We start from the raw sequence: 13,442 nt of genomic DNA, 5'->3' as shown, positions 1-13,442 counted from the left end.
CACAGACCGCAGGCAGCCAGCAGCCCTACAGCTCAGAGACCCTGCGCCTGTGCCTGCACAATGCCTGGCACTGAAAGGCCGAGGCCAGGACAGGCAGCCGCCAGGGACACGCTCACACCTGATGATTCCGACCGGCAGAGCCTGAAGCGGCTGGGAAACTACCTCAGTGAACGCGGCGCAGGACGACACACACTCCTCTGACGCACACAAAACAACTGAAAACCCCAGAGAACACAGACAACAGGCCCAGTCACAAGCCACGGGTGCAGGAGGCCTGGGCGCTCCGGGACGCGGCGTCCGGCTCCCCATGGGAGGCCTACCTTGTGCGCGGGGTCTGCCCCCGACACGCCGTCCTTCAGAGTCCTGCTGTCCTCGGGGGGGAAAGCGACGGCCTGCTCGGCCCCCTGGTCCTCGTCCTCGTCCAGCTCCTCTGAGTCTTCATCCTCCGAGTCCACGTCCAAGCTCTCGCCGTTCACGTGAAGGGCGCTGTCGCCCAGCTCCTTCTCGCCCTGGAACAGGCCAACGTTCAGCGTCAGCACAGCCTGCAACCGCGCACCGGGCAGGGCGTGCAGGGCCTCAAGTGGAGGCGACCCAGGTCGTCTGCCTCATGCAGTGCTCCTGGGCCCGGGGCCTGGCACCGGCGCGGGCGCTGACACGGTGCACGCAGCGAGCAACCCTTACCTTCGAGCCCGCTGTGGAGTGACTTATAGTCTTAAACATCTCAATCACCGTCCTCTGTTTTAACACTTTGGTCTTTTTCTTAGGAACCAGGCTATAGGTCCCCATTCTTCGTTTTTTCTTCCGAGATACTGCAGCTGCTAAAACAAAAGGCAAGGAAGCTAAAAAAAAAAGTCAAAAGGGGACAAGAAAGGAAAAGAAATGCCACTCAAATGTTTTTCAAAGGCAGGTGACCGTTTACAAGATTATCAGCACAACACACGGTGGTGGCAGTTCTTACTGGTCGGAAATGGCCTGGGCTGTTTGTTTTCTTCACAACAAACTGCATGTGCAGATGCAGGCAGGGACCTGCCACCAGAGAAGGAGAAGCCACAAACCATCAGAAGCAGGAGCCCTGCCCGGACTACTGTGGGCGGACAGCAAGGGTCACGGGCAGGGTGTCTGCCCCATGAGTGTCTGTCACATGTCTCTAGACGCGTCCACTGCTAAAGGACGGCCACGCAGCAGTGCCCACAGCGACCCGTCCCACCCTGCCCCTTACTCGGCAGTCCCGGAACCAAGGGGGATGAGAACCCTGCAGTGACTGGAAGTCCGCAGGGCCAGTGGGGGACCGAGTGGGTCTGAACCGTCCTGATGCAGCAGCTGCAGGCTGACTGGTTTGCAGAATGACGCTCTCTACAGTACTTTGTTTTTTTTTTTTTACAAGTTCCAGGCTTTCAAAAAAGTCTGAGAATTGTGGCTCTAACACAGAGGAACTCTACTAAAGGCTGAAGCAGTACCTTTTCTCTAGTTCTACAAAATGGAGGAAAAGAAAGCTGGGAGGGCCAGCCGCCAAGACTGCGTGGATTGTGCGGCGTGGAAGAGAGCTGGTGGGCCTCCGCCTGGGGACGGCCGCCACGTGGTCCTGCAGCACAGCGGTCACCTCAAGGATACGAGCTAGGGCAGGGCAGGTGTGCCAGCACGCGGCCCAACCCTGCGCAACCTTACGAGGGACAGCAGCATGTGCTCTGTAACATGCGGGCCCCCCTGCAGTGCCCAGGCTGGAAAGGACAGGACCTTCCAGGACCATACCCACGGCGACCTGCAGTCTTAAGTCCCAGAGGTGACCCCGGTGCCGGCTCCACCCTCTCACGGGAAGACCGCACCCCTGGGCAGAGAAGAGTGGGGTTTGCAGAACAAAGCCGACAGGTTGCCCCCTTCCAGGTCTGCACGAACTCTGTCACAACGGCCTGTGTCCACAAGGGCCACACCGAGTGGATGTTCTGTGTCCACACGATGCTGACAGGCGCACAAGCAACGCTATAATGAGGCGAGGTGGCCGTGAGGTTGCCCCCTCTGTGGGTGACACCTGCAGGCACAGAAATCGTGACTTCTGCGCCCTCCGGGGCTGCAGGACGAGGAGCGGCTGGGACTGGGCGAGCATCTATACCAGACCGCTCAGCTAACCGGGAGCTGCCTAATACTGCCCCAGACAAAGATGCTAATTAGCCCCGTTTCCAGCCGACTGAGAACGAAGCTGTGGAAGGACTAACGGTGGGAAACTGCGAAACCCACTGAGCGTATCTTTCTGGAAAACTCAGATTAAAGAGATGACGAAATGATAAAGGAAAAATAGGAAATATCTTAACACTCTAAGAGAAACACTGACTTCTGACACTGCTTGCCAATCCTTACCAATTCCATGGTTTTGCAAAGTGCCAGATTTAGCTGTTTGAAACAGTTAATAATGAGTCAAAATAGCCAAAGAGCAGGGTAGGGGCAACCGAATGACCCCGTTCCCTAACTCCCACGCTCTGACAGACACAACAGGGCACCCTTCCAGGGCAGCAGCCAATCGCAGGACTAGACGGCGGTCGGACAAGCCGGCCAGTCATCACAAAGCCCTGGGGCCACATCAGAGCACGCAGGAGCCAGCCTGAGGGGACAAACCTGGGACAGTGTCCTAGCGAGGTGAGGAAATAGAGCCCAGACACGCGAGTAAGGACCCACGTACTGAAAAGTAAATCCATAAACGGACGTGAAGGTGAAGCACTTCGATCTGGTAGAAACCCCTTTAATCAACAGCAGGAACCAGGGGGTCAGCCCCCACCCCCATGGTGATCAGTCCGGCAGACGACCTCAGATGTTGAACCATCTGAACCACCGGGCAGGATGTGAGGAGAAGCAGGGCAAGTGCAGAGCCCCAAGCCTGCCCTCCCAGGACACAGACTGACCACCATTTGGGAAACGGTAACTATGAGTGAGGGGCCTTCAGACCACGGTGTGACAGGGGTACGTGCTCGGGTGGCAACAAACAGCACCACCACACCCAAGGAAATGCAGTAGGACACACACCCCTTGGGGACATTCCACAGCCTGACCCCGACCCAGGGAAATAGCAGTGACCCACACAAAGAACATTCCAGATTTTAAGAAGACTAAGAAGGCACCACCAAGTGGCTGTCGCCCTGGCTGGATCCTATAACAGAGCCGAGCATGGCCCGGTGGGGTGCTCCCGCAGCCGGCTGAGGGAGCAGCAATGAGGTACTGAGAGCTGAAGGACCCCCGACACCCGTGGCTTCCTCATGCATCAGAAACGAACAGCTCCACGTGGGGAGAACACACACCTGTGCACAGAGAAATTCCCTACACAACTTCTCGCCATGCTGGAGTGTGAAGTACTCAAAGTCCAGGGGAAGACGGCACCAACCAGCTCATGATGCCCATCCAGCCGTCCAGCTGGACAGCCCAGCAAGCCCACTGCCAGGCTGAGTCCGTGCCTCGCAATCATGGCACAACTACCCACACCCCCTGCACAAGGCTCCGTCCCACAAAAACGAAATGTTCAGGACCCCAACTTCTGCGAACAGAAGCTTGGGACAATGGGAGCCGCTCCTGGGGAAGTGCCAGACAACAGAGCGAGGAGGAGCTGCCGTCCACACACCCTCAACCCACTGGCCTCGCCGCCACATAAACGGGGCCAGTTCCAAACCCAGTCTACTCCCCGACTGGAACACGGCAGTGCGGGTTCAGTAAAGACAACCTCATTCATCTTGGGGCTGACAATTAGCCGAGAAGGCGCGGTAAGGATCCGAGGAGCTTTAGAGCAGAGGTCAGACGGCCCTGTGCAGGCTATGGGGGGCCCAGGGCCTGAGACTCCAGCCGTCATCACCCCAAGCACACGCACGCCCGTCACACATGATTTTCACCCGTCGCTTACCACGAGCACACACACCAGTCACACGTGACTCTCGCTCAGCAGGTGTGGCTCTGTCACACACGCTCAGAGGGCACTCACAGCCAGGGGGTCTCTCATACCTGTCTGTGACTTTGTGGTGGCCACGTAGCACTGGTTTTGAGGTAGCGACTGGTGCAGGGGTGGGAAGGGCGGTAAGAGCGGCTGTCGTCCAAAGTCAGAAATGGTTTTGCTCATCTCCTCTTTTGGCTCCTCGTGGTCTCGAGCTTCTCGGGGATCCTTGCCGGCTGCATGCTTCACAACAAAGACAATGAACAACTATAAGTATGCACGAGCAGACGGTCACTGGCACAGTGTGCCCAAAGTACAGCTCCTGGCCCCACAAGTGCCCGTCGTCTGAGTAGTTACTGAGAGAGGACGACGCTGCGCCTGGCCCCAGGAACCCAGGTCAGCGTGTGAGCCAAGGACATGTTGACACTCGTACAGTGAAGGAGAGCAGTGACTGCCTGTGCAACACCTACGTATTCTCAAGCTGACCCCGCACAGAGAAAGTCTGCCCGCCATGCCAGACCCTGCTTTCGGTAATAAACTATTACCGAGTTAAAAACACCCGGTAGGCAGCATCAGAAAGCTCTCCTAAGGTGCCTGCCAGTTCATCACGGCTGGCGGCCCCATGCAAAAGTCCCATGGCGTATGTGCAACGTGGCACTGTAACAACTCCCTACTCACGGCTGGGCCCAGCTCACAACTCTGCCTGTATCCCCAGCCTTCCAAGACTCCGGCACCTGTGATACCAACATCTACCCGGCCCTGCCTTCAGCCCAGACTGCCCGACCCACCAGGCCCTACAGCCTTGACACGGTTTTGTCCCAAACCCAATGCGATTCAACCAAGTTTCCTCAGGCATGCAGTAGGTGGAATAAATAGTCAAGTAATACGCATCTTTCAACAAACACAGCTGCAAAAGCTGGGCATCTACACACAAAAAAGGAGTTGGACCCTCACTAGATACAAAAACTCAAAAACTCGAAGACCTAAAACTTTTATAAAACTCTCACAAGGAAATGGTGAAAGTTTCATGACAACGTACTTGACAATGAACTCTTGAGGATGAAATCCAAAGCACAGGCAACAAAAAACAAATAACTCGAAGTTTTCAAAATTAACAACTTCTGGGGCCAACCCAGTGGCTCAGGTGGTTGGAGCGCTGTGCTCCTAACACGGAGGTCGCCAGTTCGATTCCCACATGGGCCAGTGAGCTGCGCCCTCTACAGCTAAGATTGTGAACAACAGCTCTCCCGGGAGCTGGGCTGCCGTGAGCGGCTAGAGGTTGGCATGGGCTGCCGCGGGCTGCTGTGCTGACCGGAGTAGCCAGTGGCCAACATGAGTGGCTGGCAGCCAGCGAGAGCTGCCGTGAGCTGCTGTGAGCGGCCGACCAGCAACCAGCAACCAACTGCCACAGCCAGGGGGGAGCGCAAAGCTCATAATACCAGCAGGGGCCAAGGAGCTGTGTCCTACACAACTAGACTGAGAAACAACGGCTTGAACCGGAGTGTGGGGGGAGGCGTAAGAAAGGGGGAGGGAGCTATCCTCAGGGGGTAAAACTTCACTTTTGCAAAGGAATGTGCAAGATGATGTGTATAAAAATTATTTTTTAAAACATTAAAAACTTCTGTGCATCAAAGGACACAAACAACAGACTAAAAAGGCAGCCCAAGGAATGGGAGAAAATATTTGCCAGTCATATACCTGATCAGGGACTAATATCCAGAATATACGAAGAATTCTACGACTCAACAACAAAACAACAGCATTAAAACATGGGCAAAGCATCTGAATAGACGTTTCTCCAAAGACCACAAATGGCCAACCAGCACATGGAAAGATGCTCACCGTCTCTAGTCATCAGAGAAATGCAAATCAAAACCACACTGAGATACCACCTCACACCCATTAAAATGGCTACTACAAAAAATTAAAACAAAACCAAAAGCAGACAATTGTCAATTATACCTCAATTTAAACAAAACAAAAACAAGTGCTGGCGAGGAGGTGGAGAAGAGGGAAGCCTCGTGCACTGCGGGTGGGAATGTGAAAGGGAGCAGCCGCCGTGGAGAACTGTATGCGGGTTCCTCGAAAAGCTAAACACAGAACTACCCTGGGACCCAGCGATCCCACTCCTGGGGAGGCACCTGAAGAGCTGGAAGCAGGTCTCAGAGGGAGACTGGCACCCCACGTCCACGGCAGCCCAGGGGTGGGGTGGGAGCACCCCCAGTGTCCACCGACAGAGGACCGGATACACCAAACGGGGTCCCTCCACACAGTGGAATGTCACAGCCCTGAAAGGAAGGAGGTCCTGACACCCGCTACCACGTGGACGGATCCTGAGGACACTGCTCAGTGAAACGAGCCCGTCCCAGAAGGACAAACCCTGCAGGACCCCCTCACAGGAGGTCCCCAGAGGAGTCATATTCAGAGACAGGAAGTAGATGGGGGTCAGGGCTGGGGCGGGGTGGGGTGTGAGTGTGTAAAGGGGACAGAGTGTCAGTTTGGGGAGACGAGAAAGTTCGGGAGATGAGGGAGGTGGTGGCCGCACGACATTGTGACTGCGCCTAATGCCACTGAGCTGGCACCAAAAAGTGACTGAGAGTATGATCTGTGTCACATGTTTTACCACAATTTAAAAACAATGCGTCCCCATCTCTGAGTCCAGGCCAACATGCCGCTAGTGCCCAGCCTGCGTTCAGTCCATGCAGCTGGGTTCTCATGGCCTCCCCAGGGGACTCACTCAGCCTGAACGCAGCAGCCCTGTGGGCCTGTCAGGACTGCGTCTCTCCTGCTTGGGGCTGTGGCGCTGTGGGCACGGCCCATCCTGCAGGGCTCTGTGACAGCCCCCCACCCCACAACACCTACCAGCAGCCCACCCTCGGCACGAAGGGCTCTGCTTGAACGTGACTCAGCAGCTCTGTGAAGAGCTTCAGTCTTCCTCCAACACGCCCGGCAGTGCCTGGGTCTGAAGGCAGGAAGCAGACACTGCTCCCTTCACGCACAGCATAGCCCCAGCCGCCCCAGTCACGGCTCAGTCAGCCACTGCAGAGTCTCAGAGGTAAAGGGGAGTCGCCCCAACATGAAGTGTCCAGTCCCACAGGACAGCAGTTAAGCCAGACAGTAAAAGAACCGTCACAAACGTCTTGGGGAGGACAGGACAAGACACAGCTAAAAGCATGGCTTTCTTAAACGAAAGGGCCAATCAGAGGTCTGGGTATGAAAAAATAGTTGTCGAAACTAAAAATATCAACCTGCGGAATGACCAGCAAGAACATCAGAGCAAGTGAGGAACTAGACGCAGGGAGCAGCCATCCACGCACGTCCCCAGACCCACAGTCTGTCCCACAGGGTCCGTGGGAGGGCTGCGAAGAGGAGAGCGCGCTGGCCCACGACGCCGGACGATCAGACTGATGTCAGAACGCTGCCCAGCGAAGCCAGGCCTGTGCAGTCCCAAGGGGGCCTGACCACAAACCTAGAATTCACCCCGCGCCGAGACAACAGGGACCTGGGAGAGCAAACGCGACTGCGGACAGACAGACAGACGGGCTGTTGGCAGCAAACCCTGAGCACCCAGTGCGAACTCAGGAAAGACCACCTGTCCTCAGCAAAACCCTGAGCCAGTCGTGGCTGGGTGCGAGGACGAAGGAGACCTGGGCACGTCTTCAGTGCGGTCCCTTCTCCCCTCCCTTCTGTGACACTTCCTATTACTCATTTCCCAATGAGACAGGGGAAGGTGGGTGTGAAGCTGGCAGGACACCCGCCAGGCCCAAAGCAGAGGAGGCGCGGTGTCCGTGCAGGCAGGAGCGGCTACAAGACCAAGCCCGGGGAGCGGCCGACAGGGGCCCTTGCGATGCCGCTCTTGTCCCAACCCTTTGCGGCCCCCAGGTCACCACCAGCCGGGTGACCACTGCTATTCCCTGACCCTTCTCCTTTGTGCAGTCGTCCATCTACACCCAAAGAGGAGACAGAGGAAACAGCGCGAGCGGCGCGACAGGAGCCCGGCGACGGGCACATTACCAGGCCCAGGGCGGGTTTCGGCATGGTCTTCCGTGCCCTGTGAATCTTGACGTCGGTGCCTGGGGCCGGGGGCTTCTTGTCCTCTGCGTCTCTACTCCCGTCCCCAGGCTTGGCTGGCACTGCGGCTGGCATCTGAGCAAAAGCACCGGGAGTCCTCCCTCTGCCAGCCGCTGCAGGCAGGGTTTTCGCGGCATGACCAGGCAGAGCGGGTGCCACAGCGCTGGGGCCCCGAGAGGGCGGCTCCGGCGGGGCTGCTTTACTCAGCACGAGCCCGTTGCTCCCGACGACAGCGGTCTGCGTGAGGTCGTCAGTGCGGACGTGATTTTGCTTCCCCACTTCAGTGTCTCTTTCTGAAACCCCGTTCTCCGCGATCCGGGTGAGTCTATTGGTACCTTCCGGGGGGCTGCCGTGTGCAGTTTCCTGAGTGTGCTCTGCTGTGCTGAGGTGCCTGCTGGCATCGCTCCTCTCACAGGGCCCATTGGCTTCACCATCGGCGGCCACGGGGGCCTCTCCTGCCGGCCTGTCGGCGGGGCCTTCATCGGCGGCCATAGAGGGCTCTGCGGACAGAGGAGAAGAGTCAGTGGCTGCACTCACACCACAGCTACGATTTCACACGAAACTGTTGGGAACTGGCGTCTACTTCACGTACAAACACGTATGTTCAGATGGACTAAGTATAAAAAGCGATCTTAAACCTTCAGTTTAGTCAGATGGTGAAGTCTGCGGAAGACCAGGTCAGAGAAGGGGAGTCTGCCCTGAGCCCACACAATGGGCTGCCTGGCACCCTGCAGTCCTGCCAAGGGACACAGTCTGCAGTCAGAGGCACAAGACAAATCATGGCGCAGGCTGAGGCACGGCCGAGGCAGAAAACAAGGCTTCCGAAGCAGCTTCACTAAAGCAGTTAGAGAAAACGGGTCCGAAACCCCGAAAGGGCCCCGCGCTCATATGTGCAGCCAGAGCCCCGCTCTGAAGCCGTGGTAACACCCTGGCCGACCGGTCGGGGTCGGTCACAAAGAACTGCACTTCCCATCAGGAGACCCACAAGCACGTGTAACCTCACTGACTGCAGCTCACAGGCCTGGAATACGGCCCAGGGTGCAGATCGCGTTCAAGGCTCCACCAGTCATGGTCCCCGGCCCCGACTCTACAGGTTCCGCCTCCCACGCTTCGCCAGGCATGGTGTACACTGTCCCCCCACCCCTAGTGTGAAAGTTGACGAGGCAGGGTTTTGTCTGCCTGTCCCCTGCCGTATCCTGAGCATACAAACAGGCCCTGGCACGTAATGCAGTAAGTACTTTCTGAATGAAAACATGATTACTTTTGAAAAACCCACCATAGGTGGGCACTTACTTAGCTCGGAGAAGGTGACAAAGCACACAGTGCAGCAAACACGCTCGTTCAAACTCATTAAATGAATCCCACGTATGGTCAGAAACAACCTGAGGCCGTCCGCTAACAACGAAAAGTGCTAACACAGGGGTGGGAGAACTGGCCCTCCCAAAGGAACAGGAAGAAATGAGGATCAAGGACTGGAAATAAAGGGACGGAACCCGTCCTCCACACCTCACACAATCGCTCACTTTTAAAGACAGACTCAATTAGCAGCTAAAACACAAGAGCAATATAGCTGAGCTCGAAATCGAGAGAAAACCCACAGGCATTTTTCTACGCCAGCATGAAGTAGAATGTACATGAGGGGGAAAGAAGACACTGTTCACAAAATCAGGAGAAACTGCAAGGGGTGGAGAATTTTAACAAAGATTACCCAAAGCCTCCGAGGAGAAGAAAATTTAATTAAAGCATTTCATGATCCTCAATAGATGACAAAAACACCAAGATGTCAAGTCACGTCAAATTAAATCCATAAACTCAATGATGCCCCATCAGTGTCGGCGGGGCACCGAGCAGCGCCGCAGCCCTCTTCTGAAGTCAGTCAGAAACAGCGGCGAAGGCAGCGGCACACAGGCTCCCGAGGGTCAGGCCCGGGAGGTGGGCCGCAGACGTGGCTGCAGCAGGACCCGCGCCCAGCCCAGCCCTGCCAGGTCGGAACCTCGGAATTCAAGCAGGACACGCACATCCGGCCCCAGCGAAATCTCTGGTGCTTCCTGCGCACACTTCAATTTGAGAACCCTCATCCTAGACGGTCTGAAAACCTCGCAGTTAACACGGGAACATGTAGGGAAATAGACTTATGGCCTAGAAACAGGGAAGTTTGGGTACACACCAAAAGCATAACTCGCAACAGTAACAGGAAAAAGACGAATCTGATTACAAAGGTTTTCTGACCCTGGCTCCTGACACAAAGTTGCTAAACGCCTGCAATTTCCTGGGTGACAGGAGTGTCCTTTGCTCTAATGAGGAGACTCTGCGTGGCTCCTGGATGGGGCTGGTCACCAGCAAGTGTCAGCCACAATCAGAAGCTTAGAACTTTCAGCCCAGCCCCCACATCCGGAGAGAGGGGACGAGCTGGAAACTGAGTTAATAACCTCACCTATCAGGCCTCCATGACGAAGCCTTGGTGAATCCCTTGAGCCACGGGCTCAGAGAGCGTCCAGATTGGGGACACATCCATGCGGGGAGGGTGTGGGGTGGAGGGTGTGGACGCCCGTGCCCCGCCCCCCCGTGCATCTCCTCCACCTGCCTGTTCGTTGTATCCTTTATAATGAACTGGTAACAATAAGTAAAGTGTTTCCCAGAGTTCTGAGTGTTCCAGCAAATTACCAAACCTGAACAGGGGCCCCGGGGAACCTCCAGTTTTCAGCCAGTTGGTCAGAAGTCCTGGGGACCTTTGGCTTGTGGCTGCCCTCTGAAGTGGGGGGGCAATCTTGCGGGACTGAGGCCTGAGCGTGTGGCATCTGACACCATCTCCAGGGAGGTCGTGTTGAAGGCAACTGAACTGAAGGACAGGAGCTGGCGTCCCAGAGAAGCGGAGAATTGCTGAGTGGGGGAGCCCACATGCTGTGCAGAAGTGCTTTGAGAGCATGAGTAGAGAAGGTTCTTACATCTGGAATTCCAGCGTCTGTATCCCACAGTATTCTGAAATTCCGCTCAGTGCAATCGATCAAGCAAGAAAAAGGAACAAGAGGCTCAGAAAGCAGCGGCATAATCTATTCCTAGCTGACATGACCCTGTCGGTACAAAGCCAGAGTAACCGCTATGGAAGCTACCCGAAGCAATGACTGAATTTGGAAAGATTAATTATAAAAAGGAACCTGATCTAAACCTCATCAGACCTTACATAAAAATTAACTCAAAATAAAAAAGAAACGTAGATAAAAGATCTACAACTAGGAAACGTTTAGAAAAAAATACAAAAAACCTTCGGGATTGTGATCTAGGCCACTTGTCTTACCCTTTACACCAAAAGCACAAAAATCCCTAAAAGCAAAACTGATAAAATGCAATTCCTCAAAGCCAACAACTTCTCAACCGCCCACAGTAACAAATGTAACCCACGAGGAGACCCCACGCTTCACACCCAGAGACACTGTAATAAAAGACGGACACGCCAGGGTGGGCGACACTGGGGCCTCGTTTCCCATGGTGGGTGCTGGGAAACTGAACGGGGCACATGTTCTGGAAACAGTTTGGGTGGTCTCTTATAAAACTAAACATACACACTTATCTGTGACAGCAAAAGCACCTGTGAGCATCCATCCCGGAGATGGAAAGTTATGACCAAACAGAAGTGAACACAAATGCTCACGGCGGCCTCACTCTAACAGACGAGCACTGGAAACGACCCCATGTCCTTCAGCCAGTACGTGGTGAAGTAAACTGGCCCATCCACGTGTGTAACACACTCAGGGACAAAGAGAAACAACAAACTACTGACACACGCAGTGACTTGGGTGAGACCCAAAGAATCGTGCTGAGAGAAAAGAAAACCGCGATCCCAAAGGCAGGGTACAGTGTAATGCCATTTATATAACCTTTTAATGGAAAAGACTGCAGAACTAAAGAGCAAATTACTGGCTGCCAGGGATAAAATGCACGGTGATGGAAGTGAGGGACCGAGGTATGGTACACAGGGTAACGGGCGGGTTGGGGGAACCGTGTGATGGACGTGCTCAGTATCTCGACAGTGGGTGGACGCATGAACCTACACATGTGATAAAAATGCAGAGATAAATGCACACACAAACGAGTACTTGAAAAACTGGGGCGGCTGAGCATGACTGCATCCAGGTCGAGCTCCTGGTGGAGAATGTGCTACAGTTTTGCAAGATGTTGCCACCTGGGGAAACTGGGTGAAGGGCACATGAGATCTCACGTCATTAGTGTTATAACTGCATGTGAACCTATAATTATCTCAAAATAAAGTTCAATTAGAAAAGATAAACTGCAAATCTACATACTAGCAATAAAGAATTAGAAAATAAAATTTTAAACACACTATTTACAACAGTCTAAGAAAATACGAAATACTCAGGGGTGAAGAACTGTACACTGAAAAATATAACGTGTGGCTAAGAAAAACTAAATAAATAGAGCGATTCTGCTTGTTCACACACCAGAAAACTCAATCCTCAGTCACAGATGTGAGTCGAGCAACAGGAGTCTGACCAAGAGAAAGAAGGTTCTCAGTGACGGTTCAGTCGAGATCCCAAATGGCTACTGTCTGAGTACTAGGGCTGAACTCCACCTGTTACCTGGATAAAACTCCTCAAATAACAACAACAAACCAACCTCTGATGGGAGGTTGCTCCTTTTCAGTGCTAAAAATGTTTGTAAACAGGCTGAGAAGAGGCCAAACTCATCTGCAAGTTAATTTATCAAGTATCCTAGAAAAGCCCAAGAATTTATTTGGAAAAAAGATAACCAAATCCAACACCATATCCAATGCACCAACTATACTATTCAAAAATTAACGAAATGAAAAAAATCAAGAGAATCCATAATGAAAAGTCAATGAAACACCCATGAGTAACAGATGCTGGCGCCAGCAGGTGTGCATGTTAAACATCGCTATTAGAGGCCGGCCCGGTGGCTCAGGTGATTAGAGCTCCATGTTCCTAACTCCGAAGGCTGCCGGTTCGATTCCCACATGGGCCAGTGGGCTCTCAACCATAAGGCTGCCAGTTCAATTCCTCGAGTCCTGCAAGGGATGGTGGGCTCTGCCCCCTGTAACTAAGATTGAACACGGCACCTTGAGCTGAGCTGCCGCTGAGTTCCCGGATGGCTCAGTTGGTTGGAGCGGGTCCTCTCAAACACAGGGTTGCTGGTTTGACTCCCGCAAGGGATGGTGGGCTGTGCACCCTGCAACTAGAAAATGGCAACTGGACCTGGAGCTGAGCTGCGCCCTCCACAACTAAGACTGAAAGGACAACAACTTGACTTGGGAAAAAAAAAAGTCCTGGAAATGCATACTGTTCCCCGTTCCCCCCGCAAAAAAAATTTAAATTTAAAAAAATCACTATTATAGCACTGCAAATATTGAAAGGAAACTCTGAACACAGAAAACTACAAGATCGAAAGATACCCGCACTACACGCGTCCACCCAAGTGGAAGCTGTGAACATGG

General features: G+C 54.0%; 1 protein-coding gene across 12 annotated transcripts in view; it reads right to left on the bottom strand.

Annotated features, from left to right (window-relative positions):
* The window catches only part of EHMT1 (euchromatic histone lysine methyltransferase 1), a 126,505-nt gene that overhangs the window by 59,101 nt on the left and 53,962 nt on the right, over window positions 1–13,442 (bottom strand). For 8 of the 12 annotated variants that reach the window (XR_004424593.1, XM_033122229.1, XM_033122224.1 and 5 more), the window contains 4 exons: window positions 7,919–8,475; window positions 3,976–4,147; window positions 682–839; window positions 321–509 (listed from right to left, as the gene is read on the bottom strand). Coding sequence is in view for 11 of the 12 variants with exons in the window: in XM_033122229.1 (XP_032978120.1) it covers window positions 321–509; window positions 682–839; window positions 3,976–4,147; window positions 7,919–8,475 (1,076 nt within the window). In the remaining variant the exon portion in view is untranslated. The remainder of the gene's footprint in view (window positions 1–320; window positions 510–681; window positions 840–3,975; window positions 4,148–7,918; window positions 8,476–13,442) is intronic. The other 4 variants (XM_033122225.1, XM_033122235.1, XM_033122232.1 and 1 more) reach the window with 2 other exon arrangements.

This window comes from Rhinolophus ferrumequinum, chromosome 12, assembly GCF_004115265.2.
Source record: "Rhinolophus ferrumequinum isolate MPI-CBG mRhiFer1 chromosome 12, mRhiFer1_v1.p, whole genome shotgun sequence".
Lineage (NCBI taxonomy): Eukaryota > Metazoa > Chordata > Mammalia > Chiroptera > Rhinolophidae > Rhinolophus > Rhinolophus ferrumequinum.
This window is presented reverse-complemented; position numbering and strand designations above follow the sequence as displayed.